This window comes from Mytilus trossulus, unplaced genomic scaffold (assembly GCF_036588685.1).
Source record: "Mytilus trossulus isolate FHL-02 unplaced genomic scaffold, PNRI_Mtr1.1.1.hap1 h1tg000380l__unscaffolded, whole genome shotgun sequence".
Taxonomy (NCBI): Eukaryota; Metazoa; Mollusca; class Bivalvia; order Mytilida; family Mytilidae; genus Mytilus; species Mytilus trossulus.
Genome location: NW_026963343.1, coordinates 144,479 through 172,462, shown reverse-complemented (window position 1 = coordinate 172,462; position 27,984 = coordinate 144,479). Strand labels below are relative to the sequence as shown.

General features: G+C 31.9%; 1 protein-coding gene across 1 annotated transcript in view; it reads right to left on the bottom strand.

The window, feature by feature from the left end:
• Positions 1-606: 606 nt before the first annotated feature.
• LOC134702050 (U3 small nucleolar RNA-associated protein 18 homolog) overlaps positions 607-27,984 on the bottom strand; it is a 119,134-nt gene continuing 91,756 nt past the window's right edge. Inside the window, exon 16 of the mRNA XM_063563148.1 lies at positions 607-705. Coding sequence (XP_063419218.1) covers positions 681-705 — 25 coding nt within the window. The 3' untranslated portion in view covers positions 607-680. The remainder of the gene's footprint in view (positions 706-27,984) is intronic.

Here is a 27,984-nt window from a genome sequence, read left to right as displayed (position 1 = left end):
TCATCAAATGAAATATAGGGAGAGTCCTTAGGGTCACCCTACCCACTCCTGTTTGATAACTTAATGTACTGATGAATACAAACTCAGATTTCTTTCCAGGGAAGCAAGTCTCTTCATACTTTTACAAGCTCGTACTACAGTCAATTTGAACTACTAACAGTCAACCAATACTAACGTTAACGAACTGCAATCATTGCAAACTTGTACCACTGCAGACTCATGACCATGAAAAAAATATAGTTGATATATGTGTTGCTTTTAAAAACTTTGACAAAATATGAATTATTCAATACTTATACTATTTAGTGTTCAAGTTTTCGAAGTACCAAATAACTAAAACCATTTGCATCACTAACTAACAAATATTCATATTCTTGTAACACTTCCTAATTAACAAGTTATAAAAGTAACTGATAATACATGTACTATAAATATAACAGTGCTAAAAGATTCATGTTCATTGCAAATATGTTGACAATGTCTATAAATATATAATTCCAAAGTTCACTTCTTTATGGTAATAAAACTGGATATCTGTTCTCCATTGTATGGGATAACATTTAAAACCTTAATCAGGGATATACAGTATAGTATCTGTTGAATCTGGTTTTATTTGATGTTCACCGATCTTTCTGTTCTTTTAGATGACCTGCATGTCAATTGTACTTTTATAGATATAACTAGTAGTTGCTGTAGTGCTTCACCCTACAATAAAAGATAGATTCTGTATAAGAAATGCAGCTTCAACTAAATGATGGCAACGGTATCAAAATCAAAATTCAGAATCAGAATCAGGTATAATTTCATGTGGCAAAGACAGGGTTGGCAAAAACCCGGGTTTTATGAGTATTGCCCAGCCCAGTGGGAAATACTGGGAAAACCCGGGTTTTACTGGGTTTTAATGGGTAATACTGGGCAATACTGGGTAATATAAAATACTAGTCTGAATTTTATAGAGGATTCTGTGAGTGATCAAACACAAATTTTATACATTTAAGATATATATAACCTTTTTTGTTTGTCTGGATTGGTAAAACTGTAAATAATAAAGCAACTTATAAAATAAATATAACTTCTATTAAAGTCATAAGAAACCTCAAATCAAAAAAGAAATAATGCATATGTTTTTTATAACTCAATGGATAGTTTTCATTGTAAAACTTATGTACATATACCTTTTTCTGAAGAAAATTCTTTAATTTATTCATATTTAGAAGAAGTTTACTTTATTTGAATTGCTTCCTTCCAGCAAGCAATTCCCCGATATATTTTCCGTATGCAAGGTGACCTCAGTGTGACCCATCTCGTAAAAATCCGGTGACCGCAATACGCATGGATGTCCTTAAAATAAACTATTATCTGAATTTACATGTTAAACACGTGCTCAATTTCCATGCTTTTTTGTTTATTTTTCGTCAATTGTTGACAAACAGGTGACAATCGTTAAACTTCGGCTTCAAAACACGAACTTTAATTACCTGCCATATTTTCACAACAACACTGACCGATTGAAAAAAAAATTGACGATTATACGAAATTTACACGAAAAAAATGATAAATTCGAGCACAGAAGACTAAGTTTATGATGTTTGTATGTGTTCCGGACCATATGAGTATTTGGACCATACGCGCATGGTCATGACCATATGCGTATTCTCATATGGTCCGATCGTACGCGTATGGTCGGACCATATGAGTATTATACTCGTTTGGTTATTAACGGGCTGGACCATATGAGTATTTGGACCATATAGGTAATTTTTCAAATATACAATAGAAATAATACGTATTAATTTTACATTTCAAAAGCTACATAAACATTAAATATTGATGCCACAGTCAGTTGATCTTAGTTTTCATCGCTAATTGTATTCGTGTATGCTTTTGTATACTTAGAATGACATTCACACGGTACCATACATGTAGCTTTTCTGTGATTGCTTGTTTTGGCTGCGTGCAGTGATATCGACTCGGACAAATCCGATGTGTCTACGGTGTTTTTAAGAAACTCTATATCTCCAATATCGTAAAATGAATATCACAGATCAAATTAAATAAAGGCAGTAGCTATTTCATGGCTCTTAAATGCTATTTTACCGGTCTTATAATTAAGATTAAAATAGAAGTATAGAAATAAAGAATAGAAAATATCATGATCTTTAAAAAATATCGTGATCCATGCCAACGATGTTTCCTTCTCATGCTACTTTAAACAATAAAATTTCTTTTACAATATGTTCATTTGATTTTGACATCTTCTTATAATTGTACTTACAAATAGTAAGTAATATTAACTGTGTGAAACTGTTTTTTTTATAAGTTTTTTATAATTTATAATAAAATGACATTTTAGTGACGTAACAATCAGAAGGGTAACACCTAATGAAGAGTTTAAAGTATACGTGTTGATTACCCCGACCATACGAGTACGGTCCGACCATACGCGTATGGTCGGACCATATGAGTATATACCCATATGGTCATGACCATACGCGTATGGTCCAGATACTCATATGGTCCGGAACATATGCATTGGTTTAAGAATTGGAAGAACATTATTTTTCACCGGTCATTCGTTTCTTATGACTTTAAGAATTAGCAATTACATGTAAGAAAAAATACCTTTAAATAATGTATGTATGTACTGTCATTAATTAGTAAGTAATCATTCTGATTAGAATGCAGATTTGTTTATGTAACAATAATCAGCCCTTTCAATTTTATAAGTTTTAATGGCATGACCCCTTAGGGTGTTTATTTAGCAATATGACAAATGTATGAATGTATATAACCTAAATGGTGTCTTCCTCCTATTCCCACTTTTTAAAAATACTATTCCTTCTATTCCCACTTGCAAATAACAAAAGATGTTTTGATAAATAATTTGTTTTTATAACAATCAAGGTTAATTAGAATTTCACCTAAGATTTACCTGTATTTTTTTTAAGCATAACATATTTGGTTCACTGTCTAGGTATAATATCTTGTTTAATTGTAATATGTTTCTTTTTTCTTCAAAGAAATACTTTTAAAAATAAAGAAAAATTATGATAAATAAATTGGAGTTTGATTTATTTTAAATTTTTCGAATTTGTACTAAAAATAAAAGAAAAATTATGATAAATCGATTGGAGTTAAATTTAATTTTAAATTTTAGAATGTGTACTTAAAAATAAAGAAAAATTATGATAAATAGATTGGAGTTAGATTTCTTTTTAAATTTTTGAATTTGTTACCTTAAAAAAATGTCTGCTGTACTTATAAATCATGATATAAATAATATTATAACCAAGTATAATCTTAAGATGTCTCTATGAGCTCCAAGCTTAAAAATTGATATAAATTGTGGTCCTTCTCCAGTCAAGTCTTTATTCAGTAACAATGGCTAATGCACAACTACAAGTAAAGTCTGTTACAAACAGACACGGAAACCAAAACCTTGTACACATTTACTTATATTTCTTTTAATTTCTTTTATATTTATTTTGTTTAAAAATTAAATTTCATACAGATGCAAAAATAACTTATTACCTGTTCTAATAAAAAAGAAAAACACTAGTCAAATTACAGTTAATTCAAAAATGTTTGTACAGTATAATCCTTTGTTTGCACAAGTTTTCCTCCTATTCCCACATGAAATTTTACCTTTTCTCACCAGATTTAAAAAAAGTGAGAATAGATGGAATAAACCGTTTCAATAATCCATACTTTGAAAAGAAAAATATTGCAATCTTTAAGTGAATTGTTAATTTAAATGGTTCATTCCCTCTATGCTCAACCCTAACCCTAACCCTAACCCTAACCCTAACCCTAACCCTAACCCTAACCCTAACCCTGCAATATTTTTCTTTTCAAAGTATGGATTATTGAAACAATGCTTGGTAATTAAAAAGGTTTCCTTAAATGTGCAAATCTTGTATTCCGGCTACATAGAAGGGAATGAAAGTGAATTTTTCATCTTTTAGAAATGACTGTCAATGGTTATCTGTATAAAAAAGTATATATTTAGCTGTAATACTATGAAACTACACCAAGACTTTACTATTTTATATTAAGATAAGCTTAAAAAATCATATTGCCCATTAATGTCCAGTATACCCCATTTCTGGGAGTATTGCCCAGCCCGGGTAAAACCTGGGTTTTCCCACCCGGGAATCCCCGGGCGGGTAATACTTTGCCAACCCTGGGCAAAGAAACACAGATAGTATACAAATAACTTGAAAGTCACTACCAAATTATCAATTACAGCAGATTCCAACGAGTATGAAGCTACAGGTAGATTATTTGGTTAGCTTCCTTGTTATCTCAACCATGAAATCATTATAAGGTAAGGTAAACAAGCCTACGGGTGGAGTCAATAGTTTAATAGAGAACCAATCAGAACTAGTCTCAGAATATACACATTGTAAAACTAGTTTTACTAGTCAGTTAAAAACTAAGTTCTCAATCTTAATTTAGAATTTACAAATATCCCAACTGATATCAATATATACTAAAGCAATAAACATGACCCTTGAACCAGAAGCTTTTTGTAGACACTGACAGGTACCATGGGTACAGGAATTAATATCCCAGCTAATATCAATAATAAAGCAATATCCTCTTGCACCAGACACTTCATGTCAACACTGAGACATTACTAGATACATTCAAAAACTTTCATTTTGGGGTTCTAATAACTCCAACAAAGGTGTCCATTTATACAGATTGAATGCACATTTATATGTACATGTACTATGTATTTGAACAAAAGTTTCATGAAATAAATTGATTTTGATTCAGATTAAAACAAAGTTACTCTTGGACAAGTGTAGTTTCTAAGTAAGTATGTGATTGGTTCAATCATTCTCTAATTTAAGAGATAACTGTATTGTATTTGTAGCTTGGCCTATGTAAAATGTGGGTTTTACTGTTGCAAATTGATTTTACCTAGCAACGCATGGTATTAAATTAGATTGAAGGTGAATCTTTTTTCTATATACAGGCTTGTTTTTTAAAAGTGCTTCATTCAAAATTAGAAATAAATTAAAAGCTCAAAAATAAATTTACTGCTCTAAATATTCTTGTGAAAATATAGTTCTAGGAATCCTCATTACAATATAAAAATTGCATTAATATCATAATTAATGGGCTCCCTTAAGGTAGATTGATGGTATACCGCCATCCTGGATTGTACAATCGCAGGCAGTACAAAATCGGTCTAGTTATTTGCCTAAATCTGCAAATTTAGAAACAGATTTACAATTCAATAGTTAGAATAATTTTTCTATTTGAAGAAAACCTGTTAATTAATGGTATTATACAAAATATTTAAAAAAATATCATTTTTTTTGGTTTTAAAATCATTTTTTTCAAATGAGCCATTTAAGGGGAGATAACTCTTTTAGTACAAAATTTATACTGGTCTAATAGGGAAATTTTTTATTTTCACTTGTAGCAAGAAAACAAGTTCGGTGACACCATGTTTTCTTTTTATTTTCTTAAAACATATTATGAAACCTTTCTTCTAACAATTTATTTCAAAATTCTATCTCATAGATTTTTTTTTATGCACACTAATGTGTTTTGTCATGAACAAACTAACCAAATTTTGGCAATTTTCAACGACTCATTGCTTGAAAAATAGCACGGTGACCCATACTTTTTATTAAATTTTTGAAAAGAGCCTAGTAAAATCTTCATTTTGGCAAATTATAAAAAAATTCTGTCTCAAAAAATATATACTGGTGATCTACCCTAATTGACGATGTATATGTCATGTACAAGTTGCGATTTTGTACAGGTTATAACATGAACAAACATATAGTACATGTTATAACTGGTATAATGCAAAAATATTGCTTAAAAATGGTTTTAACTTGTACAAAAGCGAAAAATAAGAATAAGTTTCTATTATTGCAACATATGTTATTGACCTCAATAATATTTTCATAACTTTTTTAGTATTCCTTCATGTTAGTGTGTTTTGTCCTTTGTTGATACAGTTAATATCCAGGGGTCGGTTTTACGAAGCATTCCAAAGACCTGTCATAAGACATATCTTAGGACATGTCTTATGATCCTCTTATGACTATCTATGGACATATCTTTATTTGATGCATTATAATTGTGAGTGTCCACTTTGAAGGCAATAGTAAAATGCTTTCACACTAAAAGACATGAGACAATAACAATCAAAACCAAGGAGTAAACAAAGACTCACAAATCCAAGGATATTTACACCAACAGTTATAAATAATAATTAAGAAAAAACACGAACTCCACTAAAAACTGGGAGTGAAAACAGGTGCTCCGGAAGGGTAAGCATTTCCTGCACCGTATATAGCACCTGTTGTGTTTCTTTTTATTCAGTTCGATAAGAATGAAGGTTATTATGACTCAGGAAGAATATCAGATATGATTTCTGACACACTTTTGTCGTAATGGCCAATCAGCTCATGATTGCGACCGTATAATTTCTTTAGTGATGACCTTAATTTGATCGATTTATAGCCCTGTCTTAGCAACTTTTGAGAAAGCCGTATTCCTCGTTCAACAAAATCAAAGCTTTAAGCTAGCTCTAAAGTAAATTATCACTTGAGACACATATACTCGATATGCTAGTGTCACTGGGATGATGCTACACAGAAATGGAAAGTTGACTATAGGAAATTTAAAATCATTGTGTTTGTCATAAAGTTTGGTATTCAACCTACCATCAGAAGTCATTTCGAGAAAAAGGTCTAAATATGAAGCAGATTTAGCTGTGTCGGTAGTACCAAATGTAAGTGATTGCTGAATTTATTATTTTTAAGAGACAGTACATCATCAATATAACGAAAGGTGAAATTAAAAGACTGGGTTAATTTCTTTTCTCTTTTCTGTACAAGCCTTGGATAAATTCTGCTTTATAGTAATATAAAAAACAAATCTGCAAGAAGAGGAGCGCAATTGGTACACATTGGGATTCCAATAGTCTGTTGGAAGACCAGGATAGCCAGGATATTTGTGTCTACAAAAAGAATTTTAAATGGAAATGGGGTATTTGTCTAAAAGACAACAACCCGCCCATGGAGCAGACTAAATCCAAAGGCCACAAATACATGCTTTGAAAGTAGAGGATATATATTTAAATCATAAAAATGACATTCGCCTCATACAAAGATCATGAGGATCTTTTAGTTTATAAAAAGAATGGGTTATATATTTACATGAGTCATGCTGAAGATCAAAATGTTTAAGAGTAAATCCAAAGATATTGATAATGAAGCATGGTCCAATGAAAACCATTTCAGCTCTCTCTTGCTTTTACAGCGTAAGCATATAAGACATTGTTTTAGTCTTTGCATGCTATAAAACGAGAGAGAGGAGTATTACGCAAAATTATTAGGCATCTTTCTTAAATTTTTTGGAATAATTTAGTTACTAGTTTCTTATGTAATTGTCAATGAGGAAATGCAAGCCTTTAGTAAATAGTGTCACACTTATTTACAGAAAAAGACACGTTCTGGCCTATTTTATTATTGTTCTTTATGATTAGTGAATTGAAATGTATATTTTACTTCTGTCATTAAGATTTATTTTAAATTTTGTACAAGTTAAAACCATTTTTAAGTAATATTTAGTACAGGTTATAACATGTATGAGGTACTTTTGTACATGTTATAACTTGTATTTTTGCATTATACAAGTTATAACATGTACAATATTTTTGTACATGTTATAACCTGTACAAAATCGCAACTTGTACACGACATATACATTTGAGTATCCAATAAAATGAAAGTTGATTTAACATGAATTCCAAACTGACAGAAATATTTCTCTGAATTCATACCCATAAACGTTTAAACTATGAAATCTCTACATTTTTACAGTTAGATGTAAACTGATACTGTACCTGTAAAGTAGGGCTAATCCCTTGTTGGTGCCGACTGTTAAATAACCACTATTTCTGGAGAAGTCCATACACAAAGGGATACGTAATTTAGAATCTAGTCTATCAGGAAAGTTAGAGAACACTGTCTGTGAAGGAACATGTACCTGTAATATAGTTTATAATTTGTGTGTACAACCATTTATTGGTGTTGATGTCAATATGACATTTCAGAAAAAATGCACTGCCGTTTTATACAACTATAATTTATAATTTATGTGTACAGCCACTTATTGGTGTTTGTGTAAACATGTAGCCTCACTGTGGACATCATATTTTGAATGGCACCATCAAATCAATTCCAATGATACAAAATAAAACTTATGACATTATGATGATATTCTATCTTATTCTTAAAAGAAAATCAAGATGACAAATGTCCTTACTATAATGACTGCTGGCTTTTGGATGATAAATTGATGGATTTAAATTACTCTTGAGCGCTTTATCAAATTTCAAAACTTGATAATTAAGGAAAACGTTTTATTCACAATATACATTTTTATTCACCATTTAAGCACTTTAATAAGGCATGTACATACTTGATCAATGAAATCTTGGTAAGAAAAAAGATGTTTTAAATCAATTCTAAATTATGTATGCACTGTCCCTTGTTTTGATTTATATTATTTCTGTTTAGATATAAATAAAGCAATTAGAATGTTAAATTCTATCTATACTCCATGTATTATACTTACTAATTTGACTGCTCTTTCTGCCGAATCTGAACACATAGCTAATATTTCTGATGTTGAATTAAATACTAAGTTCGTACAAGGTGTTGTTAAATTTAATAATGCTTTCAATGGTTTTGGTGACCTAGATTTAAGACACACTGATGGTTCGTAAATGTTCACAACACCACTATAGGATCCACAAGCTAAGAAATTATGATCATGAGAAACAGCAATAGACATTCATTTTGTACATCCATCATCTATAAATCTGTGAATACAATCACGTGTCTTCATATCCCAAATATATACATCTCCATCATCTGAAATAGAACAATTGATATATTCATATACCATATATATACATCACCATCATCTGAAATGGAATCATTAAATATATTCATATCCCATATATATACATCACCATCATCTAAAATGGAATCATTAAATATATTCATATCCCATATATATACATCACCATCATCTGAAATAGAATCATTAAATATATTCATATCCCATATATATACATCACCATCATCTGAAATAGAACAATTAAATATATTCATATCCCATATAAATACAATAACATCTTCATGCCTTATATATCATGTACTGTAGTACGCCGCTAGATTAAAACTGACGTGGAAAGGTAACACATGCCCACCGCGAGCTCTTTTTTTGAGAGCCCAGGTGGTCGTGTGGTCTAGCGGGACGACTGCAGTGCAGGCGATTTGGTGTCACGATATCACAGTAGCATGGGTTCGAATCCCGGCGAGGGAAGAACCAAAAATTTGCAAAAGCAAATTTACAGATCTAACATTGTTGGGTTGATGTTTAGACGAGTTATATATATATATATATATATACATCACCATCATCTAAAATAATGAAATAGAACCATTAAATATATTCCAGAAATGTTACATACATCATTTATTATCTTTTCCACTGTACACGTTGTTATCAGTTCACATGTAATTCTTCATTCACATTTTCTGTACTTCATTATTATAATATTGAACACTAAGACTTTTTAGTCACTGATTTGAATTCACTTAAATTCTCCATTCTTAAATTTGCATTTACCAGTTTTTATTTTCAAACTTCCAAAAAGATTGTCAACATAAGGAGGGGAAAATTCAAGCTACCAAGCTTATATATAGCTTGGTATGTCATGTATGCCAATCATCATGATCATCTACCTAAGACTTATCCGTGGCACTGTAGGCAAAACATTTAACAGTCCAAATAATATACAAAGTTCAAGAGCATTAAAAGATATATATGTGAGTAAATAGTTCTTTTTTTCTTAGCAAATATATGGTAGAGGTATGGTGTGTAATATGACTGCCTTGAAACTTAAAGTTTGTAAAAAGAGAATGATAAGAAATGACCTCCATATGAATACATTGTACTTCCATCTTTTGAAAAACATATACCACCGACACTACCATTCATCTTCTGTGTATAGATTCATTCTTTCGACTGAAAATAGGAAAACAGTTTCTTTTATGGTCTAGCTCTGTCTATTTTAAAACAATTTACTTTAATGTACCGAAATTCATTTTCTCTTAAATGGTCTTTGCTTTGATTAAAAGTTGACAAGTTAACTAACTACATCTTCTTATTCCAGATAAAAATTGCAGGATAGATACCAGTAAAACTAAAAAAGTTTAAAGTCAAAATACAGTTTTTAATAACATTTTTATCTGGAATAAGAAGACATATCTTGTTTGTTATGATATGCGAAACTTGTCCTTGTCTATATTGTAATAGTTCACTATTGTTACAGACAAGGGAGAAGGTTTTGTATTATTAAAACGTTTCAGTAGTTGTCTTTTGTTGGTGTGGTTCATAAGTGTTTTCCGTTTACAGTTTTTTGTGTAGATTATACCATTGGTTTTCCCGTTTGAATGATTTACACTACTTTTTTAAAATAATTGGGCCATTTATAGTTTGTTGTTTGGTGTGAGCCAAGGCTGTGTTGCAGAATGTACCTTGATCTATAATAGTTTACTTTCATAAATTTTAACTTGAATAGAGAGTTGTCTCATTATCACTCATACCACATCTCCCTATATCTATTTCGTCTATAAAACTTTTTTTTGTGTATAGGATTATTCTCATTGTAAAAATATCAATTAAAAAAGATCTTAAAGATTATACCTTGGCTGACAATAAGTGAATATTTTTTAGGGCCATTTATAGTTTGCTGTTTGGTGTGAGCTCTGTGTTGCAGAACATACAGTGACCTTTAATGGTTTACTTTTATAAATTGTGACTTGAATGGAGAGTTGTCTCATTGTCACTCATAACCCATCTTCCTATATCTATTTGGTCTATAAAACGTTTCTTTATGTATAAGATGATACTCATTACAAGTACATCAGGTACACAGAAATTTAATATCTAGGTTTATATCAATTAAAAAAATCATAAAGAGTATACCTTAGCTGACAATAAGTGTATATTTCCGTATAATCCTAGAAATGCTATAAATCTTCCATCAGGTGACACAACAAATCTCTTCATATTTACTTCACCTAAACCTAAAGGAAAAACAAATTGTACATATGTTAGCCATTATGTATTATCTGTTAATAGAATGTCACATATTAAATACCTATCAAATGTAATATATATATATATATATATATATATATATATACAACTCGTCTAAACATCAACCCAACAATGTTAGATCTGTAAATTTGCTTTCGCAAATTTTTGGTTCTTCCCTCGCCGGGATTCGAACCCATGCTACTGTGATATCGTGACACCAAATCGCCTGCACTGCAGCCGTCCCGCTAGACCACACGACCACCTGGGCTCTCAAAAAAAGAGCTTTTGGTGGCCATATGTTACCTTTCCACGTCAGTTTTAATCTAGCGGCGTACTACAGTACATGATATATAAGGCATGAAGATGTAATTGTTACAGATCAGCTAAATTATCTATAGTAAAGGATCCTACAAATTAATGTAAGATACAGTCACAGAAAATAATTATATTCATAAGTACGTCTGAGTCAGTGACAACCCTACAACAGATGTATCCATCGGATCGCCATCAATGATGGTGATACATGGCTGTGTACATAATGTATATACAACTCGTCTAAACATCAACCCAACAATGTTAGATCTATATATATATATATAGTTGGAAAGATATCGAAAAACATCCTAAACTATCCAAGATCTTTCCCGAGCCACCTGTACTGGCTTTCCGCAGGCCAAAAAGCCTTAAAGACTTGCTGGTGAGAGCTGAGTTATGCTCTCAAGCAGGCTCTTCGTCAGTGGGCTCTTGTAAGGGTTGTGGAAACAAACGATGTCTGACTTGCAAACAAATACTGGATACCCAGACTTTTAACAGTCACTCCACTGGTACAGAATACACCATATTTTGCAATGTTAATTGCAAGACTACAAATGTTGTGTATCTCCTACAGTGTAAATGTGGTAAACAGTATGTTGGCGAGTCAGAACAGCCGTTTCACAAACGAATGAACGGTCATCGTAGCGACTACCAATGCAAGCCAGACCTCCCTCTTAGTCGACATTTGAGATCCCCTGGCCACACTAAGGCAGATCTCAATCGACTGACCATTACTATCATTGACCACAACTCTGCTTGGTCTAGGGAGGATAGACTTACTCGGGAAAGATTTTGGATAAGAAAATTAACAACTTTGGCACCAAATGGGATAAATGAAAAGATGTAATTCGACACCATGCAGTGCTTCACATCTGGGTTATATAACTTATTATTACAGTCCCCGTTTTTTATTTCTATCCTTACTCATTTCTAAAATATATCTGTTGAATATAACAATCTAAATTGCTTAATTTTTTTAGGGATGTATAAGTACCAAGCCACGTCCAACTATTTTACTTTAATTTAGTCAAAATTTGTTATTTTTTTTAAACGGCCGTTTGTTTTAAACATCGCAGACTCTAATGTAACTACACTACAGTTGTTAAATCTTAAATATTTAGAAATTTAGACCGTTCAGTGCTGTTTATTTAGAAATAAGACCGATCAATGCTGTTTATTTGGAATTCTTATTGACGCAATCTTTCTTGTAACATCATAATTATCGACACTGTTAAAGCTTTAGAATTGTGCTAGTTCATATCGCACATTATTATTTTTATTTAAAACATTTATTTGAACTCTCTGATGTAATTAATCATATAACCTATTTCATATTCAACATATTTTTGCAATGATGCAAGCGTCTTAACTGATGTTCGGTTTGCCTTTTTTATTGTATAAATTTCAAGATTTAGTAGAAGTTTAATCTAAGAAGACTTAAAGATGATTCATTTAACATCAGAATCTGACTGACGAAGGATATCTGTTATCCGAAATATTTATAAATAATTACATTTATAGTTCCTTTTTGTGTTATTGGTGTTGTTATGTACACTTTTTAGGCGTTTATATAATTTATTTTATTGTGTACATGTATCGTTACTTGTAACGATCCAGCGCCCTCGTGGGAAAAATCGTTGACTATTATTCAGACGTTTTATATATATATATATATATATATATATATACAACTCGTCTAAACATCAACCCAACAATGTTAGATCTGTAAATTTGCTTTCGCAAATTTTTGGTTCTTCCCTCGCCGGGATTCGAACCCATGCTACTGTGATATCGTGACACCAAATCGCCTGCACTGCAGCCGTCCCGCTAGACCACACGACCACCTGGGCTCTCAAAAAAAAGAGCTTTCGGTGGCCATATGTTACCTTTCCACGTCAGTTTTAATCTAGCAGCGTACTACAGTACATGATATATAAGGCATGAAGATGTTAATGTTACAGATCAGCTAAATTATCTATAGTAAAGGATCCTACAAATTAATGTAAGATACAGTCACAGAAAATAAGTATATTCATAAGTACGTCTGAGTCAGTGACAACCCTACAACAGATGTATCCATCGGATCGCCATCAATGATGGTGATACATGGCTGTGTACATAATGTATATACAACTCGTCTAAACATCAACCCAACAATGTTAGATCTGTAAATTTGCTTTCGCAAATTTTTGGTTCTTCCCTCGCCGGGATTCGAACCCATGCTACTGTGATATCGTGACACCAAATCGCCTTCACTGCAGCCGTCCCGCTAGACCACACGACCACCTGGGCTCTAAAAAAAAGAGCTTTCGGTGGCCATATGTTACCTTTCCACGTCAGTTTTAATCTAGCGGCGTACTACAGTACATGATATATAAGGCATGAAGATGTTAATGTTACAGATCAGCTAAATTATCTATAGTAAAGGATCCTACAAATTAATGTAAGATACAGTCACAGAAAATAATTATATTCATAAGTACGTCTGAGTCAGTGACAACCCTACAACAGATGTATCCATCGGATCGCCATCAATGATGGTGATACATGGCTGTGTACATAATGTATATACAACTCGTCTAAACATCAACCCAACAATGTTAGATCTGTAAATTTGCTTTCGCAAATTTATATATATATATATATATATAAAACTATAAAATGAGAGTATCACTTTATAGTTTTTGTTTGATATAAGTACTTTTCTTGATTTATCATCAGGAATGCTCAAAACCAAAAACACAATTTGATACTATGCATTTCTTTCTTATAACAGTTTCAAGTTGAGCAATTACAACATTTTGGAAACAAGAATGTGTCTATAGTTCACAGCTGATGCCCAATCCCTACTATCCCTTTCTATGCTCAGTGGAATGAAAATAGAAAGATCATACCAAAGGAAACATTTATACTAAGTTTCAAGTTGATTGGACTTCAAATTCATCAAAAACTACCTCAACCAAAAACTTTAACCTGAAGTGGGACAGACGGACGAACAAACGAACGTACTGACGGACAGATGCACATACATGGGGCACAATTAATTTGGCATAAAAATAGGTTCTGACCAATTGACAACTTCTGATTAATTACTACTGATTACTGACCTTTAACAGGAGGTACACTGATCATCTTCCCAACCATCATGTCATAATAATGAAAACCTTTATGTTTTGACACCATGATGACCTCCTCTCCATTGGCACTAAAATGAGCTGAGTATATTGGATAATTCTCTAAGAATATACTCTGTATCTTTGGATTATTTTTACCATCAACCTGTAAAATTATAAGCAGTTATTCATATAAACATTTCAGTGATACTCATGTTTGATCATTCTCACATGTACCCTAAAGTCATAAGTGCTTAGTATGGACATTTATTATGTAATTAAAAAATAACAACATTAGCATCACCTTATGGTGAAATTTTAATACTGTCAAATTTGTATAGCAATGGATAAACTGATTTTTCATAATTAATATTATTGCTTTCACTACTTGACTGGTTTTTTTACAATAGCTTGTTAAATTTGCTAACCAGTTGACCAGTTTGGTTCGATAAAACAATTTGCAATTTGGTTAGAATTTTGAATAATCTACAATCGGTGGAGATCACAACTTGGAGTCAGTCACAAGTTTACTCTTCTAATCTTAATGCATTGAGAGTTTTATTCTTTACTAACATTTTTCGAAATATGCCTGCCGTCTAATTTTGCATGGCATTTATTGTTGCTGTATGTTTTTATAGTTTGAAAAATAATATCTTGAGCGTTTTCTATGTTCGTACGCATCCTACTTTAGACTAAATATATCTTATTAGTCCATCAGCTGGTAGGGCACAATTTCAATTCTGTGTTACACCCCAGGGTACCGCAATTTTTTGGTATAAATTCAAAGAGTAATATATGTTGAACATTTTAGGAGGTGTTAGACTTTTGAAAAAGTGTCCAAAAAGGGTTAAAAGGAGACTTATTTAAGGGTATATCAGAAATTTTGTTTTGCACATATTTACAGAAACATGTAAAAAAAAACAAGTACTCAGTACTATTCTTTTTATTAAATGAAACTAATCATATCTTATTAAAACACAGGCTATTTTTTATTAATTTTTAAATCGTAGAGAACCAAGAAAAAAGGAGGAGGGTTATTTCCAAAATTCATGATTTTGAATGAAAAGAAGCATAGAACGTACCAAATTTCTTTATAAAATGGCGTATTTTTTTACATTGAAACATAGAGCATTAAGTAACTAAAGGCTGTTGAAAAAAAAACATTTAAAAGAAAGAAACAAAAACGTAGAATCAACGAGACAGACACAAACATAAGCATGATTCTGTCACAAATTAATGCATCACATTCATGAAATAATTCACATATTAAAACACACGAAACTGTCAGGGTTTCCAGATTTTCATTTTTTTTTTAACAACCGAATCACCACCTTTTAAGATAACGCAGAAAGTCAATCCATATAATCATCATCATCAGCTTGGTCATATGCATCTATCGAATTATCATTATCAATTTTTTCATCATATTTGTCGTCATCGTTAGCAATTTCAACGATTTGATAATCCTAATATCAACAAGCTTTCGGGCATAGACATACAGCTGTCTGTTCAGGATAAACCTTATTGAACACACGAACATATTTTGTTGGCACAACCAGCTTTACATGAACAGCACATTAGAATTATTAAAGCATCTAACGCTGGTGGTTGGTCTAGCCAATTGATACTGATCAAATCGTTCTACACAAACCAACCATAGTTGTTTGGCAATAGACCAGTTTTGTGTTTAAGAGCAGATTTCCAAATCTTCGTCTGAAAGTTGGCATGTTAAATGTGCTTTAACATTGCATCTTTTGTTGGGGGCAGTAGATGACAAAGAATCATTTTTTTTTTTGTTGCATTTCAAAACGGTCTGATCTTTATTCATCAATATTTTTAATTTCGTAGCCATATATAAAACACGAAAACCTCTCAAGTGTTTGACAACTCTTCGTCAACCCCTTCAAAGGTTTCACCACGATGGAAAAGACCTTCTGAAAACTCCACATAACGTGTCAAAAAAGCCAAATGCTTTGCTTTTTTACCTTTACCAGACAAAACACTTACTGAATCACAACCTGTATTGCCGTGAAATCCTGGCAGTTTTCTACAAACATTCTTACGAAATTTCGCACACATTGATTGCCCATTTAATAATCTGCATTTAAAAGATGTACCTGTCAGACTAACAATGTTAGAATTGATATGCAACTTTTAAAATAGTAAGCCAATCCTTCCACATCAGTGTCAGGAGGTTTTATAACAATGGAGTCGTAACTTTGGTGAGCTGCATGTTTTTGTGTTAAGAAACATTTTGTTATCGGCTTCTTCCTGTTTGATTATAAGCTAAAACCTTTCAACTGATGAGTCTTATGTAGACGAAACGCGCGTCTGGCGTACTGAATTATAATCCTGGTACCTTTGATAACTATTTACACCACTGGGTCGATGCCTCTGCTAGTGGACGTTTCGTCCCCGAGGGTATCACCAGCCCAGTAGTCAGCACTTCGGTGTTGACATGAATATCAATTAATGGTCATTTTTATAAATTTTCTGTTTACAAAACTTTGAATTTTTCAAAAAACTGAGGATTTTCTTATCCCAGTCATAGATTACCTTAGCCGTATTTGGCACAATTTATTTGGAATTTTGGATCCTCCAATGCTCTTCAACTTTGTATTTGTTTGGGTTATAACTATTTTGATATGAGCGTCACTGATGAGTCTTATGTAGACGAAACGCGCGTCTGGCGTACTAAATTATAATCCTGATACCTTTGATAACTATCTACGCTATTTCATTTTTAACATATATTTTGTGGCACATACTTCCATGTGATACAAATAAATCAATACATTCAAGTGTAAATCTATAAGATTGTTAACTCTATTCCAAAGCAACAAAATTTAACAAGAGCAACTTTGTTTCCCCCAACTAACAAACATGTCTTCCCTTCCTAAGGACACGATTATGATGGTCTAGAACTTATCGCAATGATTTGCCCTTCCAAGGACCTGCCGTTTGAATTTCTTTATGGATATTGTGGGATATTAATCAGTGACAAAATCCATGCGGGACCTCTTTTCGAAACTAGAAGGGTGGTTTTGAAAATAACAATTGCCAAATCGAAAAAAGTGCTTGGTATCCTAGTAATGAATTGAATAACTGCCATGTTCTCAAATATCCACATGCTTTCCTAAGGAATGACCCTTTTCTAAAAGACCATATAGAGCAGTTTTTAATTTTTCATTACATGTGTACCATCAAAGTTTGCAAGAGCCATTGGAAGAGATCCTAATTCAATAAACCTATCGCATAACCAACTATCTTGCATGGGCTATGACAAGTAGGCGACTTTTTTCCATCTGCTCTCAATGTTTTGCTGTTCTTGTCAGCCATTAACTGTTTGCCTTTTATTTCTCTTTTTAAAAATGTAAGTAACGATTTTCTTTTGATTGCTTTGAAAATATTGGTTGCCTTTAAATAAGCCGTTCAGTAATGAAAATTTCTGAGGCAAATTTTCCCTTTTCATACGTGTTTAGAAGGTCGCACATTAATTCCGAAGAAGCAACAGAACCCGAGAACAAGCCATATAACTGCTCAGATGTTTCAAATGGATTAAGCCAGCTTTGCAGTGTTTGAAACAATTTCATAAAATCAGTTTTGTCTCGCTTCATTCAAGTCTTTCTACATTATTTTTGTGCGGATGTTTCAGGGTTAACTATTCCTACCAGATCTCGACATTTTAAGGATATTGATGCTCTTTCCACTGCTGATGGACGTTTCGTCCCCGAGGGTATCACCAGCTCAGTAGTCAACATGCTTTGTTGACATGAATATCAATAATGTGGTCATTTTTATAAATTTCCTGGTTATAAAACTTTGAATTGTTCGAAAAACTAAGGATTTTCTTATCCCAGACTTATTACCTTAGCTGTATTTGGCACAACTTTTTGGAATTTTGGAATCTCAATGCTCTTCAACTTTTAACTTGTTTGGCTTTACAAATATTTTGATATGAGCGTCACTGATGAGTCTTATGAAGACGAAACGCGCGTCTGGCGTAATAAATTATAATCTTTGTACCTTTGATAACTTTTTCATGTGCATTTAACAACCATCGTTTAACATAATCTTTAAACTGAAACCAACGAAGCCACTTTTTTTTATCTCTTAGAAACCTTAGAACGTGAAAGTATGGCCAAGTCCCATAACTGACCATTTGACGTTCGTTCAGAGCGATGTTTGTATATTGAATGACTTAAAAAACTTAAGTCAATCACTACATAGCTAAAACACAAAATGTTATCAAGCACACTTTTATTGAGTTCAATAGAGTGCACCTTTTCTGAACGCAAAAAAAAATCACCTTAATTTGTACTTTTTCATAAATATTTCGTTACACAGTCACTTATAAAATAATTTGTCTCACAAAAACATCATAAATCGACAATTAGATGTTTGTTTTCAGTTGCAAATTGTTAATGCTTATGTGTGAATACATTGTAAATGTTGTATACTGAATCAAACACGGTAAATTGATGATTTCCGGTATTTCACGAGTATTTGCACGTACATATATTTTATTAAATATTTCATATTTTATACGATAAATAAATACTGCAAATGATTAAAACATTGTATAATGATTAATTCCAAATTATAATTAACTAAAACGGGTAATTGTATAACGAATTTCTTTATTAAAGGAGAAAATATGCCTTAATTTTAACCCAATAAATCGGATTGTTTGTAATGTAAAAAAAACATTTTTTTAAAACAAAAAATCTTCAGAGTTACATTAAATATGGTAGTTTTGTATCTGTTTTAGGTGTTAACACCTATACTTTAATTTTTTTTTATCGCTTTATATTAAAAATTTTAATTAAAAACTACTAAGTCGTGATTGCTAAATGAGGGGACCATTGAAAGGGACATTTTAAAACCTCTTTTGGACACTTTGTTTTTAGTCTAACACCTTGTATTTTATCAATAAGATAATAAAGATGAATTCTATCAAAAAAAATCGCGGTACCCTGGGGTGTAACACAAACTCCTTAACTAGAGCGCTTTTGAGAACTAGCTGATGGACTATATCTTAAAAGTCTTCAATGGTAATTTGTATCATTGAATTATCTTTCTACCTAATTGAAATATGAATAATAGTTTATAATTTGTTTGCGAATAGTGTGATGTAGACTCCTCATTTAATTCTAACAATTTTCAATTTTTCACCCTTACAAAAATTCTTACTCCTAGTAAACCCATAATTTAGACTACCTTACCATAGGTGTATTATATTGTACTTCTATGACCTGACTAACAAGTGAAACTGCGAGCTACTGCTCACTGATGATACCCCCGCCGCAAGTGGATAATATTAATAGTGTTAAAATATGCAAGTGTTCGGTAATAGGAAGTTGTTGAGTGATGAATCTGAAAACACATCACACAGTATAGCTGACTTATATAAATCCTGAAACCAAATTTCAGAAATCCTTGTATTGTAGTTCCTGAGAAAAATGTGACGAAAATTTTCAACTTGGCTATCATGTGTAAAATCATACAAGTGTTCGCTAAACAGAAAGTTGTCAAGTGATCAATCTGAAAACGCATCAGATGGTACAGCTGACTTAGATAAACCCTGAAACCAAATTTCAGAAATCCTTGTATTGTAGTTCCTGAGAAAAATGCAACGAAAAATATTCATGGGACGGACGGACTGACTGACTGACGGAAGGACAGACAGAGGTAATCCAGTATACCCCCCTTTTTTAAAGCGGGGTATAATGAGTTGTCTTTAAAGTATCATATTGAAAAGGTTTAACATTTTTGTAATTATGAAACTCATACTTTTAATTTCCAAATAAAATAAGTATGTTATGTCAAATGTTATACATACATTGTTTATCAACAATATCTTTTCTTTTACAAAGACATTTATACATACTGCTGTAACCAAACATTGGTATAATAATAGAGACTCTTTATTTAATTTTATTAATTTTCAGATTTTTCAGAGCCCGAGTCAATTACACTTTACTACAGAGTTCGACTCTTAACGACTCGTAACGGGAAGAAGAAGAAGAAGAATGTTAATGCACTCTTTCATTTTATTTATAGTGTTATAAGGCCATTTTAAGGATATATCTATTAATAAACTATCTCCTCTAGTTGACACATTTAGTTTTGTAAAAAATGTGTATTTTATATGACCATTGTATGTTTCCAATTTTACTGTATCTTTTATTTCCTCAATATAATTATAAAACAAATTAACCCTTAGAGGAGCCATCTGACAAAACTTGGATACCCTTATACTTTATGGTTGCAGTCTTGTAATTGACTTCTCCATAGGCTTACATGCTAAACAGCTGATCTTTGAAAATAAAAAAAATAAAAAATGCTACATAGAAAAAAAATGTCATGTTCATATCATGTATGTACTAATGTGAAATTGTGATTTAATTGAAAAAAAGAGGGTGTTGCCACGAAGAATAAAAAGTTACGCAATCCTGAAGTCAAAACATTTTTTTTCTACTTTCTTTTTGCTATTTTTACTAGGCCGCACCACTTCCAGTAAACATGATATCCTTCCACTTTCCTGGATTGATATCCCCAATGGATACAAGATTTTTTTTAAAGTCTATATATATGTTTCAATTCATCATAAACCTATAATCAAACAGAAAAAATTGAGTTCAGAAAAAAATTCAGAAAAAAATGCACTATTTTGTTTCCCTCCATGTTTTGACATGCACCGGAAATTGGAGTTGTAATACAAGACTGGTACCTATAGCATTCATGAAATGTCTTAAAAAAATAGTTCATTTACTTAGTTTCATTAAGTAGCCATATTTGAACATAAAAAGTGCCATTATTAGAACTGTTTGGCTATATTAATGAAAATAGCCCCACTATTTAAGCAGTACTCCTTTCTGAAAACAGGCAAAATTTGGAAATCAGTCATGTCTTCTAAATGATCTGTAAATCTCATTCTAGTCTATCTTCATGAATGTTTTTCTATTATTTGGATACTGTGGAGCTAGAAAAGTATTCTTATCTATTATTTTTATTTTTCCCTCCTGTTTAAATGAACCACATTCAATAGTTTACCCCTCCCCCTTTTTTCAATGAAATCTACCCAAGTGGGCCTCTTGTTTAAGTCAAAATTGAAAAACTACCCAAAACTGTTTCATATTGAAGAATTTGCAACAATACAACTATCTGGACACAAGAAAGACCATACCTTCCTCTTGTTTGACTATACTGGTCTTTATACATGCCTACTATATCATGGTTTTTAGACTGTACTTGACCCACCAATGCATATAAAATTTGAAATAAAATTCAAGAAAAAACAAAATGAATACTCAAGTTAGTGTTTTTGGTTAGAATATTGATTACTTGTCACACCTAATCACAAAAATCCATGTCCTGATGGATAGTTTTAGAAAAATTCTACTTTTAAATTTTTTTTTAACCCAAATATGGAAATTTCAATTAACCATGTAGTGCCGCAGACAGGAAAAGAAGTATAGACTCATGAAAAATGAACATTTTATGAAAATCTTTTCACCAAAAGTTCATTTTATACATATTCTACCTAAATGTCAACAATTGAGCCATGAAAATAATAACCCTAAAGAAAATACTTTTGTATGTAGCTGTCTCTTCAACTTTGCTCTTATTTTCAATAAAACTGTTCAACTAAAAATTGCATTATAAGAAGAAGATTTCATTGAGAAAAAAATCTTTCTATGTTCTTTTTAATTGAAAATCATGTATGTAATACCATTAAAATCTCAATTTGCCTCAAACTGTTGTGCTTTATATCTATTAATACTTTTGAATGGTGTCTAGTATGAAAATGCATAATTATTACATAATTTCAGTTTTTTCAGTGTAACTTGTAACTCTCAAAAAAAGAGCTTTCGCTGGCCGTATGTTACCTTTACACGTCAGTTTAAATCTAGCGGCGTACTACAGTACATGATATATAAGGCATGAAGATGTTATTGTTACATATCAGCTAAATTATCTATAGTAAAGGATCCTACAAATTAATGTAATATACAGTCACAGAAAATAATTATATTTATAAGTACGTCTGAGTCAGTGACAACTCTACAACAGATGCATCCATTGGATCGCCATCAATGATGGTGATACATGGCTGTGTACATTATGTATATACAACTTGTCTAAACATCAACCCAACAATGTTTATATATATGTAAACCTTAAATACAAGTTTTATAAAAATCTGACAAGATTGTTCACTTGACAGCCTTGACATGACTGGATAGGTTGACAGGAAAACACCTGGTATATTTATGTCCTACGCAAAGTGTTGCACAGATGACAATTAGAGAACAGAAACAAATTTGGGACATATGTTTCTGAGTCAAACAAATTAAATATAAAGTTCATGTGGTAATATCTAGTATCTGAATAGCTTAAACATTCTATCATGTAATTCTATAATTTTGTTTCTAGAATGGATAGAGAAGACAGGAGAAGGTACCTTGTTGTTGGCTCAGTCATACTGGAAATTGTTTCTCCACTACTGAGAAAGAAGCTAGAAGACTGCTACACTAGTAAAGGATTGGGCTGTTTACAAGATTTTATTAATAGTCTTCCTGTCAAACATATCCTATTTCATTTACGTCACAAAAATAGCAAATGTTGTGTAGACACTGCTAATTGTGTAAACCAGCAATCCCTTCTTCTTAATTACAGCCAGTGGAACCGGATGTACACTGCAGGATCAACCAAACACAACTGTCATTGTAAATATACAGCGAAAACTATTTTCTTGAAAGATCTTGACCTCACTTTGTTAAGTTTGATATTATTGAACTGCTGTAGCCTGTCATCATATGAAGGAACGTTGATTTGTGACCTCCGAGAATTCAAGAACAACTATCTCAGCCACAACACAGATGGCGCCATTTCTGAGACAGAATACAACACACTCTGGACAGACTTGAAAACATATGTTCTAAAACTGGACTCGAGTAAACAAAATGACCTTGTTATAATACAAAACAGACCATTGGATGAATCCCTTTGTCAATACTATGTAACATGTCTTCTAGATGTACATGTTATACTTGAAAAGGTATGTACTTAAAGTCTGTATAGTTACTAGTACTGTAAACCAACTCATTTTGGAAGCAATTTACTCTCATGACAGAAATTAAATCCCTGTGAAGTTAAAATAAGGAATCAGATAATATAATTTGATTTACAGAATACTAATTCATAATGCATGATTGAAATCAAATAAATTTACATACATAAACTAGTAGTTTGTAATTCAGTTAAATAAAAGCATTGATGCATCATAACATGAAAAATATGGTTTTGTTACAAAGACCGGAAATTTAAAACTTTCCACGGGCAATACATATTGAAAAAGTAGCATGTGAATATTTGGTTGAGTGGTTCTCAAGAAGAAATTAGAAATGTAAAAAGTTACATATAATAGTAAAGATTCATGATTCATTCATGATACACAATCAGTATGTGAGAGCAGTCAACAACCAAACAAAAAAAAAGCAAAGGAACATTGATTGTATTGCTGTTCTTCATCGCAAGGTTCCAGAGAGGCCTTCAACAGGGAGACAACAAACTGTGAGGGTGGGTGACAAAAGTTATAAGTATTGACACAAGATCACATTGTGATATGGCCCCTCAAAAGAATCAATTGAAGACAGAGGATGCTATGTTTGAAATGACGATAACATCTGCAATGTTTTCTTATTTCAGATTGACACAAAAATAGATGCAACATCTGCAGAAATACAGACAACTATTGGTAATGGCAATACTGAGGTAATGGAAACTGTTGGCACAAAAAACTGCTGAACTCCTGGGTATCAACAATGTTGTGCTAATGGCTAAAATAGAGGTAGGATTCTGTTTTGTTAAGGCTCCTCTGTGACTTAAGTGGTGCAAAAAGTCTGTCATCTCGCAGTGGCAGTGTGTATTATATTCCATTTTCAGCTTCACAAACTTTCCATTTCTACGTAGCAATTTTCTACAGAGTACATGTCTCTCAAATGATACGATATTTCCTAGCTTATATTTCCTATAATGATTTCCTTGATAAAGGATTGTCGTTACTGCTCACAAGGAGACTATTAAAAAAAAAGATTTTCAAAAGATGAAATTGAACTCATCCCTTCGTAAATTTTACTGAAGCCATCACGATTTGGTTGACTGTTATGCTATAAGCATTTCAAAGATAATATCAGATGTGTTCCTTATGACATAACTACAACACCCTTTCCTATTCATGAGTGTGACCTACCGAGTTAGACTATTTCCAGATTTGTAATAACATAAGCAACACAACGTGTGCCACATGTGAAGCAGGATCTGCTTACCCTTATGAAGCACCTTAGATCACCCCCAGTTTTTGGTTTGGTTCGTGTTGCTTAGTCCTTAGTTTTCGATGTTGTATCTTTTGTACTTCTTTGACAATTTATCCAATATATTATTTTTCTTGCCTTAATGTTCTTTTTTGGTTATTTCTTAAATTTTCTTTGTTATCAAAATATAAGTTGATTTGAAAAAGTATAGAAATTTCTTTGACTTTTTATTTTAAGCCATGGCGTAGTCAGTTTATTTTCATGAATTTCTATGAGTCTGCCTATCCCTCTAGCTGGTATCTTTGATTTCTCTTTTTCAATTGATCAGATTGATTATTTTTCTTGTCAAATGTTGTTGTTCTTTGTGGGATTGTTCTTTGTAATCAAAATACAAGTTGATTTGAAAAAGTATAAAAATTTCAACAGAATGTTGTCCAAACTGAAAATTCTAACTTTTTATCCCTAGATTAATTAATGAAATCCTGATATTTGTCTGCAGTATATCAAACAACCAAATACCTAGTATTTTGCAAGATCATTTAATAAAAGAGATAGCTGTAGCTAGAGCTTTATATCGAAATTTAAGTTGATTTGAAAAAGTTATAGAAATTTCTAAAAGTGACTAAAGTACTTAGTATCTGAATGGAGTCTGAACTGAAAATCCTAAAACTTTACAGCAATAAACTAAACAACCATATTACCTGGCATTTTGTAAGACTTCTATTTATTTGAGATAGCTGTAGAGTTAAGTTGACTATCTGAATTAATTCCAAACTGAACATTCTTGCCTATTTTACCTGAAAATACTGTTAAAAACGGTCAAGCATTGCTCACGACCATATTCAGACTTTAAATAGATTGTTAGACGTGTGTAGTAAAGTCGAGACCAAATTCAAGTACATTTAAGTACTGTCAGGTTTATGTTGAGTTTTGTCAAGTAAAATATCTGTTTTCGACATTACGTTCGGTATCACATGAGAGATGTGTGACAGATGTATATGTTGGATAAATAAATCAACAGACAGACGGACACATAAGACAGACAGACACACTGTTAGTAAGCAGATTCTGTGCGGACATGAAATGTCATTGTTATGGTTATATTTATAATTTATTGTTTACAAAATATTGATTTTTTTTAAATACTTAAGCTTTTCTACCTCAGGCATAGATTACCTTAGCTGTATTTGGCAAAAATTTTGGTCCTCAATGCTCTTCAACTTCGTACTGTATTTGGCCTTTTTTAAAACTTTTTTGGATTCGAGCGTCACTGATGAGTCATTTCTAGCCGAAACGCGCGTCTGGCGGATATGCAAAATTTAGTTCTGGTATTTTTGATGAGTTTATTGGACAAGTCCGTCATTGCAATATTGAATCAAAGAGTTGGGGTATAATAAATAAAGTAAAGCACTTTCTGTTTTCAGGAGGTGTTACAAAATGTTATCCGTCAGAGATGTAAAAGAAACATTAACGAACAAGGTTAGAGAGAAAATAATTCCACTCTTAAGTATCATACATTTGTACATATATAGACCTTTTAATGTTGAGCACTGAAGAGAACAAAAATATCATTATATTAATATGTATAGTTTTAAGATGGTTCTACAATTTCATTGAAAGATTGATTATTGCTTGCTTAAGGGCATACGATACAGTTACAGGGGAGGTAAGGATGTTGCTAACGTAACATGGTATTTTAAGTTGAAACATCAAACTGTGACATATCTTTTTAAAATAAAACTGATTTAACTGGAAAACAAGTTCATGAACCCATATTGTTTTTTTAAATAGCATTTGGTTTTATTACATATGTATTATTTGTACCAATTTTCACGAAAATGTCAATAATGCCATTTTCTTAAAATTAATAAATATACAGCAAAAAAAGACGTTTCTTCGAATTCTTACTTTATAGCCATTTGTTAAATGCCTTATTTCTAAACAAAATATGCATATATCTATAGAATACTTATATGAAACCAAACTTATGTACCAAAAACAGTTTGTATTGATCTTTGAAAACAAACAATTATGTACTTTTGTTGAAAGGAACAATATGTTCACTAATCCGAATTTTAGGCAAATATCTGCGATTTCGACCTAATTTTGACAAATTTCAAGATTATTGAAAAGTTTAGGATATCATTGCCCTACACCTTTTTGAAATATTTATATGTTATACAAAACAAACATTTAAACTTAATTGAGACTAAGTTTCTATATCATGTCATTTATCATAGTTTAAGATTCCTTATCTCTTTTAGAAACATTCATTAAAATATCTCTATTGAGTACTATCTTTTGTATTCACTGCCACTGTTATAGAATAAAAGAAGCATTAATAATTTATACTTATACAGTAATTAATTCAATGAGATGTATATAGTGATTTGTAAATAATCAATTTACTTTTCAGACATACACGGGAGAGCTTTACAACCATACAAACTAGGACATTCTATTTTCAAATTGCATCATGAGATTGACTTAACATCAGCAGTTGGTGATAACTGGAAAGGAGTATCAGATATAGTGATAATGAATGATGGTAGACTGGTGATGTGTTTACCTAGGCAGAAGAGACTACTGATCTGTAATACAGATGGTTCACAGGTAGACAGTATACAAGTACAGGATTCACCATTCTGTGTTAAAGCAGTCAACAACTCGACAGTAGCTGTAATACTGAAGAGAAGCAAGTGTATAGAGATGTTTGACATAAACAATAAACTCAAACTTAAATCAATATCAGTACCTGGATTGGGGTTGGGGCATAGCATTACAACTATAAGCAATAAGTTAGTTGTAGGCGGTTACAACACACTACTGATCATAGATCATCAGGCAAGAGAGGTGGTACAGACAATACAGACTGACTGTCATCCTGGCAGTTTACATGGTTCTGGTGACAGAATATACTACTGTGATAAATGCAACTACAAGCTGTACTGGTACATTTACACTGATGACAGACATCACACTCTTGCATTACCATCAACACCCTTGAAGATAACTACACTACAAGATGGCAGTCTATATGTGATGTGTGAAGATGGATTAATACAACATGTGTCATCAGATGGTAA